The following is a 24,124-nucleotide window of genomic DNA, read 5'->3' as shown; positions in this document are numbered from 1 at the left end:
TCTTCGTAAATGCAGGAAGCACAATACAAAAGAATACCCAACTTTGTTTAAAAAATCTCCTATGAAAGAGAGTCCACCGAGGGTACCTGTTCTGCTGTCGAACAGCTCTTGGCCTCAGAAAGTTATTTCTAATGCTTACTCAGAAACTCCGTTCTTGTGGTTTGAATCCATCAGTTCGGGTCCTCCCCTTTGGAGCAGCAGAAGACATGCTTGCCTCATCTTCCTCAGGATTTGTTCCGGATCCCAGTAGATTTTCTTCCCTGTGAACTGTCTTCCATCCATAGCGCCTGCTGGGGAGGGAACGGATTCCTACTTACATCCACCACAGCTACCAGGAAGCCCTTCCGAGGCCCCAGATGCTGCCAGCCAACCACAGCTCCTTGCCCCCCACCACCTACATCTTGACTGGCATCCCAGGGATGGAGGCCTTTCACATCTGGATCTCCATCCCCTTCTGCCTGATGTACATTGTGGCTCTGGTGGGGAATAGCACTCTGTTGTTCATCATCTTCACAGAGCGCAGCCTCCACCAGCCCATGTACTTCTTTCTCTCCATGCTGGCTGTCACTGACTTGCTTCTGTCCACCTCCACCGCTCCCAAAATGCTGGCCATCTTCTGGTTCAAGGCCGGGGAAATCTCCTTCGAAGGTTGCCTAGCCCAAATGTTCTTCATCCACAGCATCTTCATCGCCGAGTCGGCCATCCTCATGGCCATGGCCTTCGACCGCTACATCGCCATCTGCGACCCGCTGCGCTACACCACCTTGCTGACCAATTCAGTCATCCGGAGAATTGGGCTGGCTGCCATGGTCAGAAGCTTCTGCGTGATTTTCCCGGTCATCTTCCTCGTCAAGCGCTTGACATTCTGCCAACACAACATCCTTCCCCACACGTACTGCGAGCACATGGGCATCGCCCGGCTGGCTTGCTCCGACATCACGGTCAACATCTGGTATGGCTTCATGGTGGCCATCTTGGCCATCGGTGTGGACACCGTGCTGATAGCAGCATCGTACGGTCTGATCCTGAGGGCTGTGTTTCGGCTCTCCTCCAAAGACGCTCGCCTGAAGGCACTCAGCACCTGCGGCTCCCACCTCTGCGTCATCCTCATGTTCTACACACCTGCATTCTTCTCCTTCTTTGCCCATCGCTTTGGCCACCACATCCCAGGCTATGTTCACATCCTACTGGCCAACTTGTATGTCCTCATCCCTCCCATGCTGAACCCCATTGTTTATGGGGTGAAGACCAAGGAGATCCTGCGGAGAGTCAGCAGCTTGTTCCACCAATGTTTCAACAGACCAGTTACCTAAAAGCAGCTCCCCATTCACTGACAAGGAAAGTTGAAGGGATGGAGGGCGATCCCTAGAATGAAGGGAGAGAGGTTTCCATCTGATGTATTCATCTACATTTTTTAATATACCAAGAGTAGCCATAGCAGTGCTGAGTTCAGCACCCTGAGCTAGGCTGTTGTCTTGCCAAATGCAGATGGTTCTTTTGATGAGATTCAGAAGCAATACAAGCACAAGTGAGAAGATTAAAGATTTTATTCTAAACAATAAGCATTATATACATTACCAAGGAAGCACTTCAATCTGCCACTGGGAAGCCCTCGAGAAGTGGTGAAGGGACCCCAGGTGGCCTCAGGTTGCATGAGCTTCTGAGAGCTATGCCCCCAAACCATTTGATTTACAGATAGCTAACTTGTTAGCCTACGTGCCTTGCCCGACTAGCTAGCGCAGATGATTCCTTAACTAGCCACCTCTCCAATGTCTCACTTCAAAGAAGGAAGGTCCCAACACTATTACTTCCTTCCACAAACCAGGGCATTAAAAGGCTATTCTCAGTCATCAAAGAGCAGAACAAGAGACAGAGAGGGGAGGTAAAGAGAGGCAGGAAGAGACGACCATGTCAGATCACTAAACTCCTCGAAATACAAATATTTTCCAGAAAAGATTGCCCCTACCATCGTCTTCTGCATGTGCCTTCTGCAGAATGCATCAAGAATTGTACAGATGAGCTGCTAGGTGTGTGTGTGTGTGTGTGTGTGTGTGTGTGTGTGTGTGTGTGTGTGTTTTGGAAGATGCCTGTGCGTGAATTTGTTTTATGTGTGTAGATCAGTGCACGCTGACCAACGCACAGTCTTCACAGTAGGGCTCTTTTCCGGTGGTATGAAGTAGTCACGACAAACCAGTAGATTCCTATCTGCTGCAGCCTTCATCCGCCTTCACAGCCATTGTAACATACCACTTGTTATCATCCACCTGTTCTGCCTTTGAGGACTTCTTGGATCATTCTTTGTCTGGCTCCTTCCCTTTGACCTTACCGCTTTGGGTGACCTTGCTGGGAGTACGAGATTCCCGATGGCTTCGCTCACAAGGGTCATAGGAACATGTAAGCCCACTCACCACGACAAGGTGATGATCCAGCGAGTGCAGATGCCTGATGATCGTCTTCCAAAGCAGCTACTCTATTCCGGACTTTAAAAGGGAAAGCGTAATGCTGGTGGTCAACAAAAGAGGTTTAAAGACTGCCTCAAGTCAAATCTAAAAAAAATGTAATATAAACACTGACAACTGGGAAACACGGGCCTGTGAGCGCTCCAGTTGGAGAACAGCCTTGACCAAAGGTGCCATGGACTTTGAAGATGCTTGAACTCAGGACGCAAAGGAGAAACGTGCCAAGAGGAAGGCACGCTTGCTCCCACCCAGAAACCAATGTCCCCCCCTGTGGAAGGGCATGTGGATCCAGAATTGGCCTCCACAGACACTTACAGACTCATTGTTAAAACCATGTTTTAACTTGGCTACGAGGGGCCACCAAAGAAGAAAGAAGAGGAAGAGGAAGAAGAAGATGATGATGAAGAAGAAGTGGTGTGTGTGTGTGTGTGTGTGTGTGTGTGAGAGAGAGAGAGAGAGAGAGAGAGAGAGAGATGTAACATTTATTTTGTGCCGGTAATATGATATTTGGTGCAGTGCAGTGAGGAAGGTCTTGTCCAGAGGATGGAAAGGTAAGGATTGTTTAGGATGAGGGAACTCATGGAACCATAGAATTGTAGAGTTGGAAGGGACCACAAGCGTTGTCTATTCCAACCCCCTGCAATGAAGGAATCTTTTCTGCGGCTCGTCAGGCACAGGAAACGGTTTGGAAAAGGAGAGAAATGTATTCTGTTTATCTAGCTCACTATCCCTCCGTCTTTGGAATGTTATCACCACCCATTGTCGGGGGGGGGGGGGAATCAATAGAAATGCAATATTCAAATTCTAACCCTAAAACAATCCACACCAAGCGTGACCGATATAATGCTATCATAGAGCAGCATAAAATCACTATAAAGTATTCTATCATATTGGAACTGTGTGTGAAAAAATAGTAGAAAAAAATAATACAACGAGTCTACTCGGAAGTCAAATATATTTATTTTGTTTTGTTTTGTTTCCTTCTTTTTTCCCTTCCCCCACTCCCCCCTTTTCTTCTTCCTTTTCTTTTTTTGTGCCTCCTTTTTTAGCCTTTCTCTTTTTGATTTGTTAAGAAAGAGATAAAGAGAAAAAAGTGTAATATGAAAACTTCAGTAAGTTAAAAGTGATGTTGTGTAATTTTTCTATTACTATTTGTATATTGTTAAAATCAGGTTAATTGTAATGAATTGATGTAACAACTACTGTGGTTTTTCCCTTTATTATTGTTGAATTCTAAATAAAGTATTCTTCTTTTTTTAAAAAAAGAAATTAGTATGAAAAGCTTTAAAATCCAAAGGGGAGAGTAAAAGAGGGCTGCTGTTTTTTAAGCTGAAATGCATGAAAAAAATGAGTTTCTGAAAAGCCTAGGAGGATAAAAGCTCCCCACCAGGCCCCAAAAAGATTCCAGCGCACACACCAGGAGAGCCTAAGTAAGTATTTTGTTACTTGAACCGCTGGACGGTGGAACAGACCATAGCTGTCAACTTTTCCCTTTTCTTGCAAGGAATCCTATTCAGAATAAGGGAATTTCCCTTAAAAAAAGGAAAAAGTTGACAGCTATGGAACAGACTCATCCAGAAGGCAGCAGACTCTCCTTCCTTAGAGGCCTATAAGCAGAGGTTGGGTGGCCATCTGTCAGAGATTCCTTAGCTGTGATTCCTGCATTGCAGGGGGTCAGAATAGAGGACCTTTGGGGATCCCTTCCAACTCTTCAATTCTATGAAGTGGTAACTCTAGGACCTGGCCTCGGGTGGCCTTGCCTCAGAGCAGAAGCCCTGTCCCTTCCAGAGGGGACCTGAGGGCTGCAATCCCTCCTGGAGGCTCCTTCTGCCAGCTACCAAGAGCTTTGCGGGTGGCGGCGACATCATTGCTGACATCACTGGCGATGTCACAGTGACCCCCCCCCACTCCTTGATGTGCCTGCCGTGTGGAGAGCAGCTCCTTCGCTCAGGAGGAGGGAGGGAGGGAGGGAGGGGAGAGAAGAAGGTCCAGGGAGGGAGCGCCATCAGGCTTGCCATACCCCAGCGCCAGTGTATGGGGCAGCCAGCTGCTCTCCTAAAGGACCACAACCACAGTGGCTGTCTTAGCGCAGTCCTGCAGGTGACTTAAGCAGTGCCGTCCTTCCCCAGGCACCTTCTCTGCCTAGCAAGACGCCTCTGCCCCGCTTCTCCCATGCAAGCCCCTCTTCCTCCTCCTCTTCCTCCTCCCTGCATCATGGAAACCATGGACAAAGACCCGGAAGGGCCCCCAGAGGCCTGCCCCATCCTCGCCTCCAACCCCAACTTCATCTGCATCACGGCAAAGTCCCCCAAGAGCAGCGCCCAGTTCCTGCTCCCAGAGCTCAGCACCATCCAGCAGTTCAAGGAGGAGCTTGCCAAGCACTTTTCCTGCGACACCAGCCAGCTGGTGCTGGTCTACTTTGGGAGGATCCTGAAGGACAAGGACACGCTCCGCCACTGCGGGATCACGGATGGGATGACTGTACACCTGGTGATCAGGACTCTCAAAAGGGACCTGGAAGACCCTCCTCAGTCTCCCTATGTTCCCAGGACTATGCCACCTGCCCTGACACCATCTGAGGGCAGCCTTCCCTCCCCGGCATTTGGCTCGAGCCTGCGGGGCTCCTGGGGGTCCCCTGAGGCAGCCCCCTCCAGCTCCGAGTGGCAGCTGGTGCCCACCTCAGAGATGATTGTCGAGAAGGTCCGGCAGGTGATCCTGGCCAACCCAGAGATCCAGCAGCTGGCCCAGCAAGTCCCGGCCATCAGACACATACTCAACAATATGGACATCATGAGGGTGATCCTGGACAAGATGAGGGAGATTGTGGACCTGGCAAAGAACCCAGAGATGTTCCAGGACCTGAAGGCTCCAGACCAAGCCTTGATCAGCCTCCACGGCAGCATCCCTGGAGGGGACAACCCCCTGAGGCAGCTGAACAGTGAGCTACCAGAACCAGGGCTGAACGCCATCCAGGAGCTCTTCGCCTCCACCCTGGGGATGAGCCATGGGTCCCAGCTGGAGAGCCTGGATCGTGTGGGCTCTCTGCCCCTCTGCCACAGCTCCCACAGCAGCCACAGCACCTGCAGCGAGGAGAGCACTGCTGCCTTCAGCAGCCTGGCTCCCCCTCCAGGGCAAAGCTCCTCCATGCCCAACCTGCCGCCCACGTCCGGGGCTGGGGCGTTTGGCCTGGGCAGCCTCCCACCACCGGATGCCAGCGAGATCCCGAAGCTGATTGTCAACCTCTGCAATGCTTACACCAAACGCATGATCTTCTCCCTCATGCAGAGCGCCCTGCGGGCTGCAGAAAGGCCTCCGGTGGCCCAACAGGAGCAGGCACAGCAGCAGGTCCTCCACTTCTCCCAGCAGATGCAGAGCCCAGAGATGGTGGCCGCCATGTCCAACCCCAAAGCCATCCAGGCCTGGGTGCAGATGGAACAAGGGCTCCAGGCGCTGATGGCCGAGGCGCCTGTGCTGGTTCCCTGGTTCATGCTGCGCTTGAGAGGCTACTCCACGGGGGTGAGCCCCTGGGTCAATGGCTACCCCTGCCCGGGGTCGGCCACTTCTGAATAAGACCACCCAACTCCTGGGCAAGCTTCAAATCTTCTCCCTCCCAAGAATAAACTTGCTGTGCCACCACAAAGCCCAGACAGACCCTTTGCCCACGGACAAGAGGAGGAGGCTTGGAGGGAAGGGGTCCCCTTCTTGCTGAATAGTTGGGGGGCCACCGGAGGCTGTTCTGACTGTGAGGGCGATGAAAAGGTCTCCTCTGGTAGGCTGGGGCTTCTGAAATGGGTTGACTTTAATGTCCCCGCAATGTAATAAACAAAAGCCAACAGTCTTACTGCTCTCCTATTTATTTATTTATTTTATTTGGAACCATTAATCAATTAATTTGCTGCATTTGCATCTCATCTTTTTTCTCTGCAGAATTCAAGGTGGTCACATGGTTCTCCCAGTTAAGAGTGGTGGACTCGTAATCTGGGGAACCAGGTTCGCGTCTCCGCTCCTCCACATGCAGCTGCTGGGTGACCTTGGGCTAGTCACACTTCTCTGAAGTCTCTCAGCCTCACTCATGTCACAGAGTGTTTGTGGTGGGGGAGGAAGGGAAAGGAGATTGTGAGCCACTTTGAGACTCCTTAAAGGTAAAGGTACCCCTGACCGTTAGGTCCAGTCGTGGACGACTCTGGGGTTGCGCACTCATCTGACTCTATTAGCCAAGGGAGCCAGCATTTCTCCACAGACAGCTTCTGGGTCATGTGGCCGGCATGACTAAACCGCTTTCGGCGAACCAGAGCAGTGCACAGAAACACCTTCGGGTAGTGATAAAGCGGGATATCAAATCCAAACTACTACTACTACTACTACTATTCTTCTTCTTCTTCTTCTTCTTCTTCTTCTTCTTCTTCTTCTTCTTCTTCTTCTTCTTCTTCATTTAATCCCCACAAGAAGCCTGTGAGGTAGGTTAGGCTGAGAGGCAGCGGCTCTCACCTCCCGGTGAAGTTCATGGCAGAGTGGGGGCATTTGAACCCTGCTCTCCCAGGTCCTAGACCAGCACTCTAACCACTGCACCACCCTGGTTCTCCTGAGAGGAGAAAGGGTTAAGCACACCCTCCCTCGCCATTGCACTCTCGGTCATGTCTGTGTCCCCACTTGCCGACAATTTAGGAGTGAGGGAGCAAAGGAGGAGGGAGTGATATGGTCACAATGATATTTGGAAAGGGAAGAGTTGGGGTGACAGAGCCAATTCCTACAGAGGAGAGGCAGGCCATGAAGAGGGGAACACAGAGACCAATTTGGGAAATGACTATATAGTTCTTAACAGGCTAAAAAGCAATGCCATGGGCCATCCACTCTTTGGGACATTGCACCTTTAAAAGGTGGATCTTCTGAGTTCTAGAGGGGATGGAAGCCAAAAAGGGAAAACCTAAGAAGAGGATGTTTTGTTCCTGATGCTGTGCAGATGCCACAGAAAAAGCAAACAAAGGGGTGGCTACGCTACAATAAATGTGCTGTCTGGGGAAGCAGGCTGGCTGGTTTATTTCATCGTGGTTCCCATCTTCCTTCTGGGCATCTAGCAACAACTAGCTGTTCTGTGCTTCAGATGAAGTTGGCTGCTGCCTAGACAACCTTATGCTAGAAGCAGGTCCACATTGGAGCCAAACCACCCACTCATCCTCACATCATCACTTGTGGGTTTCCATGTGTTCCAGGCCTGCTCTGCAAGGCTGCTGTGGAGACGGTAAAGGTGCCCCTGACTGTTAGGTCCAGTCGTGGCCGATTCTGGGGTTGCGACGCTCATCTTTTCCTTCTGGTGAGGGAGCCAGCGTACAGCTTCCGGGTCATGTGGCCAGCATGACTAAGCCGCTTCTGGCGAAACAGAGCAGCGCACGGAAACGCTGTTTACCTTCCCGCCAGAGCTGTACCTATTTATCTACTTGCACTTTGACATGCTTTTGAACTTTTATTCTGTTTTTAAAGTTCTGTTGAAAGCTGCCCAGAGTGGCTGGGGAAACCCAGCCAGATGGGCGGGGTATGTATGTATGTATGAATGAATGAATGAATGAATGAATAAACAAACAAATAAATAAATAAATAAATGCCTATCTTCTCCAGGACTTCTTGCGGACAGTTGGCTCCTGGTGCTACCCAACCCTGACACTTCCATTAGAACTGACTTCCAAACTATTGGGAGTCTTGACTTTTCCTAGGTGTAAATCCCACTGCTGTTGATCATGCAAGAGGCCAAAGCTTGCTGGATCAGGCCAAAGAGGGTTCATCTAGCTTGCTGTCCTGTTTTCACACTGGCCAACCCAATGCCCCCGATGGGAAGCCCAAGAAGTGTGACTAGCCCAGGGTCACCCAGCAGCTGCATGTGGAGGAGCGGGGAAGCAAACCCGGTTCACCAGATTACGAGTCCACCACTCTTAACCACTACACCACACTGGCTCTTCTTCCTAGAATTCAAAGAAAGAAGGGGAACCCTGAATGTGACATTGTGGTATCTCTGAAACCTCTTTGGGAAGGGTTGTTATTGAAAACTTGTGTGTAAATGTATTAAATCCTCAGCCACTTGGTGCCAATAGGGTGAGACTTTGGGGGCAGATATCCAGTGCCCCCTTCAACAGAACGAGGAGGAGGGAAGTGCAATTAGACCTGCACCAGCAGCTGGTACTTTGAGGAGGCTGAGGCAGACACGGACCATCATTGTCCTCCCCGAGATTGACCTTTTGCTGCTGCCAGCCTCCTCTGGAGTAAAGACATGGGAGCCAGCTGCATGCCCTCCCCTCTGAAGTGCGTTTAAGCCAGGCTCCTTGCAGAGCAGCAAGGCCAGTACCAGAAACTTTATTGTTGGTTAATTTACATTTTCACTTTGTATTTGTGTCCTTAAGCCTAATGGGCTGGGGTTTTATTTTGTTTTAATTGAACTGAATTTATTCTGTGTTTGCTAAATAGTTGACTTTTGTTATTTTGAACTTACTGGTGTGTTCTGCATTTCATACGTTTGTATTCCCAGTGTTCTCTATTTTGATGTTAGGGATGCTTTCTGTCAGCCCCTTTGGACACAACACATTGTGGGAAAAGGGTGTGTCATAATAATAATAATAATAATAATAATAATAATAATAATAATAATAATAATAATTTATTTATACCCCGCCCTTCCCAGCCAAGACCGGGCTCAGGGTGCCTAACACCAAATATAAAAACAATTGATTGAAATACAGCTTGAAAAACAAGATTAAAAACTCACTCAAAAACTTTTTGGAAACTCACTCAAAAACTTTTTGGGGGATAAAAACATCAAGTCTTCACCAAGGCTAACTATCCAGACTGGTCCTACATGGGCCAGAAAAAAGCCAGGGAAGTCCCCAAATAGGAGTTCCAACACAGAGGAGAAAGGAAAAAAAGAAAGAGGGGGACGGAATCAAATTGATTCCAAGCCAAAGGCCAGGTGGAATGTAAGTAAAAGCAAGCAATGCAACAAGCCTAGCAGAGGTTGCCTGGCCTAATAAGCAAATTCCCAAGAACAGAAGAGGAGTGCTGCTCTTCTCACAGTGACCACTCAGAGCCCCATGGAAAACCTCCAAGGAAAACTCCAGCACAAGAAAAGCAATACTCTCCCCTTCTGTGGCTTCTAGCAACTGGGATCCAGAAAGATTGCTGCCTTCAAATGTGGAGGACAGAGCACAGCCATCTTGGATGGTCGCCATTGATAGCCCTCAACTCCTCCACGAATTCATCTAATCCTCTTTTAAAGCCATCCAGGTTGGTCGCCGTCACTGCCTCCTGTGGCAATGAGTTCCACAGTTTAAATCTGTGCTGCTTTTATCTGTCCTGAATCTTCCAACATCCAGGTCATTAGATGTCATTGAATTTAGCAATGAAAGGAATGGCAAGACAAACTGTTAGGGTATATTGAACTGGCTAGATTAACAGAGCAATGAGAGATCACACTAGACAAGAGTTTCAAAAAGCATGGGGTGAATGCAGAGAATACTTCACAAAACAGTGCCCTAAAATACATACCTGGACTTGTTTCGATTAATGTCTCCAGGAGACGTTGTGGATATTTAAGTTATAATTAGAAAAATCTTAATAATTATTCATAAAGGAAACAGCTTATAAGAAGTAAATAAGGAAGCCAGATACAGGATAAAGAAAGTCTTTTATTTGGTTGTTTGTATTGTTGTATGTTATGCTTAGGGACACGGGTGACGCTGTGGTCTAAACCACTGAGCCTCTTGGGCTTACCGATCAGAAGGTCGGCGGTTCGAATCCCCGTGACGGGGTGAGCTCCTGTTGTTCAGTCCCTGCTCCTGCCCACCTAGCAATTCGAAAGCACATCAAAGTGCAAGTACCGCTCTGGCGGGAAGGTAAACGGAGTTTCCGTGCGCTGCTCTGGTTCGCCAGAAGCGGCTTAGTCATGCTGGCCACATGACCCGGAAGCTGTATGCTGGCTCCCTTGGCCAGTAAAGCGAGATGAGCGCCGCAACCCCAGAGTCGTCTGTGACTGGACTTAACAGTCAGGGGTCCCTTTACCTTTACCTTTATGTTATGCTTATTGTATGTTATGTTCACGTTTAATGAGGGTGGATTTCTCTATGGGGGGTGGGGGCTCTATGTTATGTTGTAAATAAAATTCCCAATAATTTTTTTTTAAAAAGAAAAAATTTAGCAACGAAAGCACACTCCCCCCCCATCACTCCAGTTAAGTGCACCACTGCACTCCCCTTTATTGGGGAGGGGGGCACCCATGGAGGCCTGGCCCACCAGGGCCTCCCCTCCTGGTTCTCTGTGAGGTCAGCGGTGACCTCACAGTCCAGGCAGCTTCACAGAGAGGCCGTGTCTTCTGGCAGCAGCAGAGGGGAGAAGAGGAAAATGAAGGTGCCTGCCAGGTTGTGAGCAAGCGGAAGAGGAAGGCAACATCTCGCTGTTATGTGCGCTCTGGCCTTGGCTAGTGTTGAGACAAAGGGGGGCAGCAGCAGACCACTGGCCCCTTCCCACCTCTCGCGTCCTCTACGGGAACAAGTGGTGGCGGCAGCAGCAGCAGCAGCAGCATCGCCGCCACACCGGAAGGAAAAGAAGACGTCCCGCTTTCCTCCTTCTCCCTGAACCTCTGCTCCTCAGCAGCCATGTCCGAGAGCAAGAAGCCCCACGGGGCTGCCGCCGGCACCCGCGTCATCAAGGTGACCGTCAAGACCCTCAAGCGCAAGGAGCACTTTGAGGTGGCTGAGAGCACCCTGGTGCAGGACTTCAAAAAGCTCATCTCTGAGCGCTTCAAGATGCCCCTGGAGCAGCTGTCGCTGATCTTTGCCGGCGAGATCCTCAAGGACCAGGACACTCTGGCGCAGCACAAGATTGTCAGTGGGTCCAAGGTGCACCTCTTCATCAAGTCGCAGAGGAGGCTGTCGGGGAACCCCGTGCCCTCCCCGGGAAACACCGGCCCCACTGCCTTCCTGCCCGTGCCCCCCACAAGCATGTTGCTCTCCAGCGAGGCCTCCTCGGATCACAGCCTTGACCTGTCCGAGTGGAGCAACCAGCCGGAAGAGCTGATGGCTTCATGCCACAAGCTGGTTGCGCAGACCATGGAGAACCTCTTGCTTCAGATGGTCACTCTGAACCTGGATGCCTCCACCTTGAACAACAACCCGCTTCTCTTGGGCTTCCTCGTTGGCGTCACTGGCATGAACGTTCTGGGCCTGAGCTCCATGGACGTGTCTGACATTGTGGGCGAGGCCCACGAGCAGGACATGACCCGGCAGGAGCTCATCAGCGAGGTGATGCAGCATCCTTTCATGCAGAACCTCTTTGGTGACACCGAGCAGGTCAGGCAGATGATCATGTCCGTCCCACAGATGCAGCAGCTGGCTGAGCAGAACCCTGAGATCAACCATATCCTCAACAACTCCGAGTTCCTGCGGGAGATGATCGACGTGGCCACCAGCCCGGCGGTGATGGATGAGATCATCAGGAACCACGACCGAGCCCTGAGCAACCTCGAAAGCATCCCAGGTGGGTACAGTGCCTTGCAGCAGCTCTACAACGACATAGAGGCCCCCATGCTGAACGCAGTTCAAGCCCAGTTCCAGGGCAACACGTTTGCCCCGTCAGAGAACAAGCCCCCTTCTGGGGGGATCAGCCCTCTGGCCCGGACAGAAAACAGAGAGCCCCTGCCAAATCCCTGGGCTCCTCAGTCCAACAACAGTGGTGGCGACAATTTCTGCAACAGTGACCTCAATGGTACCAATAATGATGCTGGTCAGGGCTACATCCTGCTTGCTTTAGGCCCGGGAGTCCGGCCTGAGCTGAGCAAGTCCGAAAGCATCCAGAACATGGTTCACCAACTCACAGAGAACCTGGAGTTCATGCAGAACATGTCCAATGCCCTCTCGAAACCAGATGGGCCTACCCAGTTATTCCTCAGCCATTGCAACTCCCCCGAGAGTAACGATGCTTCTCTGCCTCAAGGGTGGGTGCAGCAGCTCCCTGCAAAACTGGAGAGGTCAGAGGCCGCTGCACTGCTGACCAACCCCAGAGCGGTCCAGGCTCTCCTCCAGCTGCAGATGAGCCTGCTGACCCTGACAAGAGAAGTGCCCGATTTCCTCCAAGCCTTGACGGACCCGGACGTTGAGCCCGAGAGCATGGAAGACTCTGACGAGGGAGAGAGCCCGTCCTCGGAAGCAGGGAGCCTCATCTCGGCTGACGAAAGCCTGGAGTTAGAAAGCAGCGAATCCAAAGCAGAAGAAAGAAGACGGGGACGACGAAGAAGAAGAAGAAGAGGAGGAAGAGAGGAGGAGGAGGAGGAGGAGGAAGACGAAGAAATGGATCAGCAAGCTCCAGTGGTCCTCTATCAGATGCAGCTGCAGCAGCTCCAGATGATGGGCTTCCAGAACCAGGAACTGAACCTGCAAGCTTTAATTGACACAGATGGAGATATTGGTGCAGCGGTTGAAAAGCTTACGAACTCTCGTGCATCCTAGCAACAGATTTACCTTTGCCTCTTGTAGGGTCACCTGACACACTAAAGTCAGCATGGTGGATATTACAATGGCGTTGCCTCAGTGTTCCTTTACTCAGGCTGGGTTTTCTTAGGGGTGAGGTGGCTCTGCTTATAAGAGTCAGGGAAGGAAGACCTTACATTAAAAACCATCCTCAGCAGATGCCTGAAAGCCACCGAGGAAGTAGGTGTGTGCTGCGTCATCACCTTCGGGGCCCTTTCTGGCTCCCTCGGTCTTAGGGGGAACAGAGGAGTCCACCCTAGCTGGGTCCACCCTAGCTGGGTCCGTCCTAGCTGTCCAGAAAGCCCTTAGCCCCTCTTGGTCTCCTGCTGGCCTCCTGGAACTTCATTGACAATGCTGGAGGGATTTTTGGCTGAGGAGCTGCCTTGACCCAGGATGTCCTCCAGCACTTCAGGACTCCAGCTGGGAAGCTGTTGTGCTGGTCTCAGCCAAAGCTCTGGAGCTGCTTCTAGCCTTCTCTTTCTCTCTCCTTCTGGTTGGCTTATATCTTTCTGTCACAGAGCATTAAGATACCCAGGACCAAGGGTTTCAGTGGGCCTAGTGGGCAAGGGCTTCAGTTCCTTTCACCCACATCCTTTTGGGTGGCTGTGTGGGTGGGCACACAAAGCTGCTGAAGTGAGCAGCTTAGCTCCCTCAGAAGTCTTAGTTTGCTGGTGCCTTTTCCGTGCTGCAAAACTTCCTGCTTGTGCAGACACTCTGCAGGGTCTTGGGACTGGGTGGGGAGCTCAGCGCCAACCAGGGTCTGCACTTTGAACATCTTCCCATGAAAGGGGGGTGGGCATATCCTGTGGGCAAGTCCCTCTTGGGTCAGCATCTCTGCACAGAAAGAAAAGCCCCCAACAATTCACAGGAAGGTGTCTGGGCCCCCAGCTGGGCTCCTGTGATGCTCCATCAAAGGCAGAACCAGCAGACGCAAGCTATGCTTGAAGGAGGCTTTTGATAAACTGGAGTGGCCTTTACTGGGAGCACCACTGCTTTCTCTTGCAGTAGATAATTCCTGGGTACCAGATTGGTCTTCTTAATCTGCTTTTTCACTTTAGACTGTAGGCAACCATGTGGTGTCAATCCTCAAGTTGCACAACAGGTCAGAGCACACGTGAGTGTGCCATAGGCAGGAAAGTGGTGCTTATTTTCCACAGGTGGGTGAGAAAAGGATGCTGGATCAGATGAGCTATTGGCCTGATCCAACACAACTCTGCTTATGGGGAAGGTCTGTAGCTCAATGGTGGAACATCTGCCCCTGCAGAAGGTCCCAGGTTCAGTGCCCGGCACCTTCAGGTTAGGCTTGGGAGAGAGACTCCTGTATGAAATCGTAGAGAGTCTCTGCCAGTCAGTGTAGACAATAATGAGCTAGAGGGACCTACTGGTCTGGGTCAGTATAAAGTAACTTCCTATATCCCTATGGATCAGGTCAATGGCCCATCTGGTCCAGCATCCTGTTCTCACAGTGGCCAGCCAGATACCTGCAAGAAACCCACAAGCAGGAGTCGACCACAAGAGCCCCCTCCTTGCCTGGGGTTTCCAGCAACTGGCATTCAGAAGCATTGGTGCCTCCAACTCATAGTCATTGACAGCCCTCTGCTCCATGAATTCGACTAATCCTCTTTTAAAGCAACTAGGTTGGTGCCCATCTCTGCCTCCTGTGGCAGCCAAGTTCCATAGTTCAGCATGAGGAAGACCTTTATTTTGTCCTGAATCTCCAGCACCCCACTTTATTGGATGCCCATGTTTGCTAGGTTAAGCAGCTGTCCCTGATGCCTGCCAACTGCAGCCACTCCAGCGTCACGACCATTGCTTTGCAGTTCATCCTGGGCAATGGTGGGTCTCACACACATGCCTTGTGCGGTGGTCCTATCCCTGCTTGCCTGCATGCAGCCCTTCCACCCCGAAACACCCGCTTCCCAGAAACAGCAGCCCACATAACAAAGGTACGAACATGAGAGGACACACCCAGCAACAAGCCCGGTGCCAACGTTGTCTCCATATCCACTTAATAAACACAAAAGATGTAACCAGCTGTACTCTTGAATAAATAAGGTATACTATTCATTGTATCAAATTGTAGATTTCAGCAGAAGTTTCATAAAGTTCAATGAAAAAAGCAGAAGACCCAGTGGAACAGTTCATTCTCTAGTCAGTTCATGCATAAGGTCCATACATGTATAAGTGTCCATTCCACCTGTCTGTTCATAGAGTCCAATAATCCACATGAAGAGTTGTTACAGTTCCACAGAATCCTCTCACAGAGTCTAAGACAAGGATTTCTGGAATATTAGGCTTGTTTCACCATCCTAGGCTTCATCAGTAGAACAGGCTGATATGTAATATTACAGGATAGTGGATCTTATGCTATAACTATGCTATAATTACTATGGTATAAGATCCACTATCCTGTAATATTGCATATGAGATTCTGTGAAAGGATTCTGTGGAACTGTAACAACTCTTCATGTGCCCATTCCATAATGATAATTTTAATATTTATACCCAACACATCTTATTGGTTTGCCCCAGCACTCTGGGCAGCTTCCAACATATCTAAAAACATAATAAAACAGTAAGCATTGGAGAAAAAAACCTTCCCTATTACAGGAGTGCCTTCAGAGAGCTTGGAGGTCGCATAACTCCATACCCTCCAATATTTCTCCAATGAAAATAGGGGCCTCCTAAGGAAAAGCAGGACATTCTCCTCCTAAGGAAAAGCAGGCTTCTGTTAATCAGGGACGTCCCTGGAAAATAGGACCGCTTGGAGGGTCTGGGATCTGCAAAACTAAGCAATGTAACCAAATCAAATTAAGTCTGGGCAGGAGTTTGTTAACAGATGGGGATAATTTCTACCTCCATCACCTGCACAAGTTAACAGCCGAACGCTGTGTTCACACAAGTTTTCCTAAGACTCCTCTCTCCCTGCTGCATTGGCCTGGCACCCCATTGGCCAATGTTCACCCTGATGAGTCCGTCAAGTCAAAGGGGCACCCACCAACAGTCAGGAGCTCATCCTACACTCGAGTAGGACCCTGGCAGAGAAACATGCCCGACTGGCATGTTCTCTCCCTCCTGGTCGTTCGTTCGGGAGCTTCAAAAGCTTTCTTCTGCCTGAACATCACAAGCGACCGATGTCAACAGACACCAGCATACTTAGGGCTCTGCGGAGTCTTCACAGCTTGTGTAACAGACCTCAGCAACTCAGCAATTTGGCTAATCTACTTTATTTACATATAAACACACACAGAGCACTGCACCATGGCTCCCTCTCTCTCTAGCATCAGATAGCAAAGAGAAAAGAACAAAGGACAATAGTCCCACTTCATGTAACACAAACATCCTGTCCCCATCACATCCCACTCTGTGGAGTCCAAACATATCCCAATCCGTTTGCCTTTCACAGCATGCCTCTTAGATTGTAGGCAGCAGGGACCATCTTCCTTCTGAGGTTTGCAAGTAAAAAATGTTGAAAGCATAGAACCATTGACTTGTAGCATTGGAAGGGACCATGTGGGCCACCTGGTCCAAGCTCCTGCAATGCAGGAACCTTTTGCCCAACATGGGGCTCGAACCCACAACAAACAAATGAATGAAGTGCTCAGGGAGCTTCACTTGGCCATGTCTGCTCCCAACTACAACAGCAGCTTCATCCCTCCCTGGTTCTTCCTAGCCGGCATCCCAGGACTGGAGGACTTCCACGTGTGGATTTCCATCCCATTCTGCTGGATGTACCTGGTGGCCTTGCTGGGCAACCTCATGCTGGTGGCCACCATCGCCTCAGAGCCTGCCCTCCTCCTGCCCATGTATTTCTTTCCTTGCTGGCTGCCTCCGACATGGTCCTCTCCAGCACCACCATCCCCAGAGCGATGGGCATCTTCTGGTTCGGTGCTGGGGCCATATCCTCCGGCGCCTGCCTCACCCACGTCTTCTTCATCCACTTCACCTCTGCCGTGGAGTCAGCCATCTTGATGATCATGGCCTTTGACCGCTACGTGGCCATCTGCAACCCCTTGAGGCATGCGGCCATTTTGACCCGCGTGGTGATAGGATTGGGGTAGTCTGTGTCCTCCGGGGCTTTTTCGCCATGGTCATCCTTGTGTTCCTCCTGCTCTGGCTGCCCTATTGTGGCCACAACGTCATCCCGCACACCTACTGTGAACACATGGGTGTGGCTCGCCTGGCCTGTGGAGACATCACCCCCAATGTGGTATATGGCTTGACAGCAGCTCTGTCCACCCTGGGGGTCGACTCCGTCCTCATCGCCATCTCTTACTCGCTGATCCTCAGGACCGTCTTTCGGCTCCCGTCCAAGGATGCTCGCCACAAAGCCCTGGACACCTGTGGTTCCCACCTCTGTGTCATCCTGATGTTCTACACGCCGGCCTTCTTCTCCTTCCTCACCCACCGCTTTGGGCACAACATCCCTCGCCACGTCCACATCCTGCTGGCCAACCTCTACGTCATTGTGCCCCCCATGCTCAACCCCATCGTCTATGTTGTTGTGCACAGCGGAAGGATGAGGAGTACGTGCCACATACTCTATATTGCTTTATTTACACTTCAAAGCTGGTATGTTACAGAAAAAACATCTTGCCTCTGCCGGAGCAGAGAAAAGCATCCTCTCTCCTCTAAAGCACGCACTGAACTGCAAAGAACAGTGAAAAACAGGAAACGTACGTCACATCCAGTCTCCCTTTCCCGTGGGAAAACCCAACAGTAACTCTGACTGTGGAATGTAAACATTGTCTTGTGACAAGCACTTCGCTGCACAGTGAAGAGAGCAGAAACCAACATCCTCCCCCTTTCTGTGAACATCACTGGGCAGCGTGTTCGTACAATATCAGTACAAACCCAACTTCTGCACATAGGTACAGTGTTGATCCCTTGATACAATCTTGGACAATACATCAGCAGGAATTTCATTACCTGGCATATAGGACACCGTTACGAGTCCCTTCTGAATACGTTCCCTAGCATGTTGCAACTTCAATTGCAAGTGCTTTGTGCTTTGCTTACAACCTTCAGAATTCAGCAAAGCCAAACATGCTTTGTTGTCCTGGTAAACCTGGATTGGACATTTGACAGGAATTTTCATGTCTTTGCACAATTGTAACAACCATTCACAATCTTTAAGTGAATAAGACAGTGCGTTCAGTTCAGCTTCACAAGTACTTAAGCTAACTGTTGTTTGCTTCTTGCATGACCAATCAAATAGACCCTGATTGTACATATAGCAAACTCCAGACGTACTTTTCCTGTCTGTAGTGTCACTTCCAAAACTTGCATCTGCAAATATTTCAAGACCACCAGACTTCTGATTGTTAAATCTCAGTCTGTAATGCATAGTGCCTTTCAAATACCGCGCTATGCGTTTCAGAGCTTTCCAATCCTTAACAGCAGGATTGTTGACTTGTCTGCTTAGCAAATTACAGCTAACAGCAATGTCAGGTCTTGAACATCTGGCAATGAAGTTTAGCTTGCCTAGCACACTTCTGTACAGTGTAGTGTCAGAAAATGCTTCTTCAGTGTCATCTACCTGATAACCTGTTGTCATCGGTGTGTCTACAGGGTTAGCATCCATCAGGTTTAGTTTGCTTAACACATCAGCAATTTTCCGTGACTGGTGTACTAGAATGTTACCATCTTGATCTCTCTCTATTTCCAGAGATAGGTAGTTGTTTACCTCACCAAGATCTTTCATGTCAAAGTGCTCTTTCAGTTGAGCTAGGGCGTTATTGTACATTGTGACATCCTTCCAAAAGAATAAAAGATCATCAACATAAAACAAACAATACAGTTTCTTTTGCCCCTCCTCTTTGACAAATACACATGGATCAGCTTTCCCTTGCTTAAAACCTAGAGAAAACAATACTTCAGTGAGTTTTGTGTGCCAACACCGTGCACTTTGTTTGAGACCATAAAGGGACTTCTTCAGAGCACAAACAAATCCCTGTTTTACCTGTACGCCATCAGGTGGAAGCATATAAAGTGATTCATCTAGAGATCCGTACAGAAAAGCTGTATTTACATCATGGTGACTAATGTGTAGATTTTCCTCTGCAGCTAGCTTGAGCATAAGCCTAATGCTCTCATACCTCACTGTGGGTGAGTAGGTCTCGTGATAGTCTTCACCTGGTACCTGTGCAAAACCTCTGGCTACCAATCTGGCTTTGTGTCTGACTATCTTGCCATTTTGATCAGTCTTCGCTTTGAAGACCCATTTGCTTCCAAGCAATTTCATTCCTGGAACTACTGGAACTAGGTCCCATGTTTTGTTCCTTTCCAAGGAATCAAGCTCAGCCTTCATGGCATTTAACCATGGCTCAGCTTCCTTTGAATCCAAATCCTGGATTTCTTGGAAACTTGAAGGTTCAAATACCTTCTTGGAGCTTTTAACAGCTGTTACTGCTATCTTAGCAAACTCATCAGCAAATCTCTTTGGAGGTCTGCCTTTTGTGGCTCTTTGTGACCTGCGAATTAGCCTTAGGTCTTCAACACTTTCCTCTTCCTTTTTAGGAGAAAAGTGGCCTATTGTGAACAATGGTTCCTCCAATTCTTGATCAGAGCTTTCAGAGGGTCGCATAGAGGCTTTCGCACTCTTGAAATCCTCTGAATCACCCGATTCAGTTTCAGACTCAGAATCAGAACCTTCATCAGTGGGTGTGGGTTGTTGTGGTTGCTTTTGACTATCCTCAGTCTCATCACTGTCATCAGGATAACATTGGAAAATTCCCACATTCTCCCCCCACTTGGCATTGTACTCAACACTTCTTGTGAGCTTAATTGCCTTTGAGTCAGTCATCATTATTCTGTAAGACCCTTTCTGATAACCTAGAAAGATACCATGCAATCCACGCTTGTCTAACTTGGAATTTTGTGGTGAGTGAACCCACATGTCAGAACCAAAAATTTTCATGTGTTTGATGTATGGCTTCTTGCCAAACATCTTCTCATAGGGGGTACAACCAATCGCTGAAGATAACCTGCGATTATAACTGTAAGTGAAACATGAGAGAGCTTCGGCCCAATAACTCTCTGGTAGATTTGCATCATGCAGCAAGGTTTTTAACCCTTGAAGCAATGTCTGATTCGCTCGTTCCGCAAGTCCATTCTGCCATGGCGAGCGAGGACTAGACAAATCGTGTTGAATTCCTTTCTCAGTCAGAAAAGCTTCAAACTGCTGAGAAGTGAATTCTCCCCCGCGATCACTGAAAAGAGTCTTTACCTTCTTACCATGCACATTTTCCAACCAAGCACAGAATTCCTTAAACCTAGGAAAAGCCTCTGATTTCTGCTTGAGATTGTACACATAAATATACCTGGAAAATGCATCAATGAGAACCATGAAGTACCTGTTTCCTCCCAAAGAGGGCGCTAGTGGTCCAACCAAATCAGCATGAACAATTTGGTATGGTTCTGTAGCTTGCCTACTAGACACCTTACCTTTCGCAGCCATTTTTACCTTGTTTGCTGCGCATGCCTTGCACTTCATGTGGTACCTGCAGGGTTTAATAGTCATACCTTCAACTAAGGCAGGCATCTTAGATACTGCCTCAAAATGCAAATGACCAAATTTTCGATGAAAATCGTGAATACATTCTGCATGCAAACTTTTGTTAGTACCTGCAATGCAACAAGTGTCATCCTGCACAACATCATCATAATACAAAACATATAAACGATCAACATATTCAGCATACAATACATAATCATTTTTCTTTGTGATGATGCACCTTTTGTTCTTAAAGGAAACGTCAATATTCCGCTCATTCAGCTGTCCAACGCTGAGCAGATTATGTTTGGCATCCGGCACATAAAGCACATTCTGTATCGATAAGTCCAAACTGTGAAGAACAACAGTTCCGTAGCCTTTACTGGGGATCGTGTGGTCATCCGCCTGGTGAATCGCACCTTCCTGCGGTGTAAAAGACACGAACAGTCGCTTATCGTTGCACATGTGGTGCGTTGCCGCTGAATCAACCACGAAGAAAGATCTAGACGTCTTCTGGACCTCTGCATCTTTTGGAGTGAAGCGTGAGACCATTGCCTTGTGCTGCGTTGTCCTGGACACTGGACCTTTGCCTTTGCCTCGGCCTTTTCCACGCGATGAGCTTTCGCTGCGCTGCTCTGTCTTGGCCCTGGGATATTTGCATTCCCTCTTCATATGGCCTAGACGTCCACACGAGTAGCATTTCACTGCCTTCAAAGCTTTGGCGCCATCAGGTGGTTCCACTGCACTATGGGATGACGTCTGTGAAGTCTCCCACTTGCCCATGCAGCCAGCACCCCGCCGGTCTGCTTGATTCTGAATCATGGCAGTATCACAGGCTACTGTGAGTTGAGCATTTGGCTGATCAGTGGTATCAAATTCCCCACTTGCCTCAGCCAGCCTTCTGCAGCTAGCCATCATGACTCTGGCATTAGCCTTCTGCGTCATCTCTGCTGCTTTAAATCATGCTGCTTTATACAAGCTGTGTCTGTGCTGCTTCATTCCAAAGGCAAGTTCAAAACAGCCTCTGTGAGCCTGTGCCATTCTGCTTAACTGCAGCTGCTTCAAACCTCATTCCAAAGGCAAGTTCAAAAGGAAAGTTCTAAAGTGCTTTCTCTATGCTGCCTTATATCCATGCTGCGTCACTTCTGCAGCTGCTTTACTCCAAGAGCACTTTTAAAAAGTTACTTTCGATTTCCCCGCATAGTAACTTTGCCCGGCAAACGGCTTTAAAAGTTCAAAGTCCAGCCATAAAGCCATTATTAGAAGCTGGCAGGCTGCCCGGAGCAGTAGCACATACCTCATCAATCATCTTGACGCGCAGAGCAGATTCCGTTCCGATCTGTCCCCCTGCATTCCGATCCTTTGCCGGCACTCCGATTCGACTTCTGGAGCCCATTCTTAAGATGACTGCGTTTTTCTGGGCCCAGAACCAAATGTTGTTGATAAGCAGCAGTCCCGTGCACAGCGGAAGGATGAGGAGTACGTGCTACACACTGTATATTGCTTTATTTACACTTCAAAGCTGGTATGTTACAGAAAACATCTTGCCTCTGCCGGAGCAGAGAAAAGCATCCTCTCTCCTCTAAAGCACACACTGAACTGCAAAGAACAGTGAAAAACAGGAAACCAGTGTACGTCACATCCAGTCTCCCTTTCCCGTGGGAAAACTCCAACAGTAACTCTGACTGTGGAATGTAAACATTGTCTTGTGACAAGCACTTCGCTGCACAGTGAAGAGAGCAGAAACCAACAGTCTACGGGGTTAAAACGAAGCAGATTCGGGAAGCGGCCAGGCGCCTCCTCTTGCAAGGGGCGGGGGCGTTTCTCAGTCCCAAAACTGGAGCCCCACCCCTGACCAATGGGGCATAGCAGGAAGGGGCTCTCTGTATGTATTGCTGTCACTGTTTATTGCTGCCTCTGAGTGGTGAATTGTGACAGCCTGATGAGGAGGCTTCTCTGCACATTCCCCGGCTCTGGGAACAACTGCTTCCTGCCCTGATGACTGCGTGTCAACGTGGGGTTCCACAGGGCTCAGTCCTATCCCCCATGTTATTTAACATCTACATGAAACTGCTGGGTGGGATTTGAGTACGTTGTCAGCAGTATGCTGATGACACTCAGCACTGTTTCTCCTTTACATCTGCAGGTGAGGCAGTGGAAGTGCTGGGCCGTTGTCTTGCCTCGGTAATGGACTGGATGAGAGCCAACAAACTGAAGCTCAATCCAGATAAGACCGAGGCAGCTGTTAGTTTGTGCTTCCTTAGACTAGATGGGTGGGAGGTGTTAGAATTCCTGCTCCATGACTGCAATCATGGGATTGTTGTCTATTACATGACGGTGTATGTTTTGACTCCACAGAGTGGGAAGTGACGGAGACAGGATGTTTGTGTTACTGTGTTTCCTGAAGTGGGATTATTGTTCTTTCTCCTTTGTTCTCTCTCCTTTGTTCTCTCTCTTTGCTGTCTGATGCTAGAGAGAGAGGGAGCCGTGTTGCAGTGCTCTGTGTGTGTTTATATGTAAATAAAGTAGATTAGCCAAAATGCTGAGTTGCTGAGGTCTGTTACACAAGCTGTGAAGACTCTGCGGATCCCTAAGTGTGCTGGTGTCTGTTGACATCGGTCACTTGTGATGTTCAGGCAGAAGAAAGCTTTTGAAGCTCACGAACGAACGACCAGGAGGGAGAGAACATGCCATTTGGGCATGTGTCTCTGCCAGGGTCCTACTCGAGTGTAGGACGAGCTCCTGACAGGAGGCTGCCTGCTCTGGATGGGGTTACGCTGCCCCTGAAGGAGCAGGTTTGTAGCTTTGGGGTCCTCCTGGGTCCTTTGCTGTTGCTTGAGGCTCAGGTGGCCTCGGTGGCCTGGAGTGCCTTCCATCAGCTTCGGTTGGTGGCCCAGCTATACCCCTATCTGAACAGGAATAGCCTAATTACTGTAGTCTATATAAATAAAAAAATGTCCAGTAGCACCTTAAAGACCAGCTAAGTTTGTTCTATGCTCTGGTACCCTCAAGGTTAGATTACTGCAATGTGTTCTACGTAGGGCTGCCTCTGAAGATGGTTCGGAAACTTCAGCTGGTGCAGAATTCAGCAGCCAGTTTGCTCACCAAGCAGGACGGTTTGAGAATATTAAACCAATCCTGGTCCGACTGCACTGGCTTCCAAATAGTTACTGGGCCCAATTCAGAGTGCTGGTTTTGACCTATAGATCCTTAAATGGCTCAGGACCGCAATACTTCAAGGAACGTCTCTTTCCATATGAACCTACCTGGACCCTGAAATCATCTTCTGAGGCCCTCCTTCGTGGGGTCCTCCTCAAGAGGTCCAGAGGGTGGCAACACGAGAACGGGGCCTTCTCTGCAGTGGCTCCCTGTCTATGGAATGGTCTCCCCAGGGAGGTTCGCCTGGCGCCTTCATTATACACCTTTAGGCACCAGGCAAAAACATTCCTCTTCCACCAGGCCTTTGGCTGATTGACGTCTGATGCTCTTTTAAATGTATTGTGGGAGGAGGGTTATTGGCTTGTTTTCCTTTTGTTCCAACTATTTATTTGTGCTTTTATCCTGTATTTTCGTCTGGTGAACCGGACTGAAATCTTCAGATGAAGGGCCGTCTATAAATTTAATAACTAAATAAATAATATGTTTGCTCTCTGCCTTGTATGGTTTGC

General features: G+C 49.2%; 3 protein-coding genes and 1 long non-coding RNA gene across 4 annotated transcripts in view; all 4 read left to right on the top strand.

Annotated features, from left to right (window-relative positions):
* Window positions 1-24,124, top strand: part of LOC309341326 — a 223,062-nt gene that overhangs the window by 83,684 nt on the left and 115,254 nt on the right. The window lies entirely within an intron of this gene.
* On the top strand, window positions 357-22,325 carry LOC309340586 (uncharacterized protein; the record flags this gene model as incomplete). Its single annotated transcript, XM_081859473.1, is given in 6 exon segments — window positions 357-1,268; window positions 14,716-14,797; window positions 16,560-16,754; window positions 16,757-17,005; window positions 17,008-17,453; window positions 22,209-22,325. Coding segments are annotated over 6 exon segments (2,001 nt in total).
* On the top strand, window positions 4,433-6,297 carry LOC309341076 (ubiquilin-1-like). The gene has a single exon (XM_081860527.1). It carries the CDS (start codon window positions 4,632-4,634, stop codon window positions 6,027-6,029), a length of 1,398 nt encoding a protein of 465 aa, XP_081716653.1. The 5' UTR covers window positions 4,433-4,631; the 3' UTR covers window positions 6,030-6,297.
* LOC309341034 (ubiquilin-1-like) lies at window positions 10,780-13,008 on the top strand. The gene has a single exon (XM_081860437.1). The coding sequence runs from the start codon at window positions 11,093-11,095 to the stop codon at window positions 12,938-12,940; it is 1,848 nt and encodes a 615-aa protein (XP_081716563.1). The 5' UTR covers window positions 10,780-11,092; the 3' UTR covers window positions 12,941-13,008.

The sequence above is a fragment of the Podarcis erhardii genome (assembly GCF_964252035.2).
Source record: "Podarcis erhardii genome assembly, chromosome: 4".
Lineage (NCBI taxonomy): Eukaryota > Metazoa > Chordata > Lepidosauria > Squamata > Lacertidae > Podarcis > Podarcis erhardii.
Note: the sequence above shows the minus strand (reverse complement) of the source record. Positions and strands in the feature narration are given on the sequence as shown.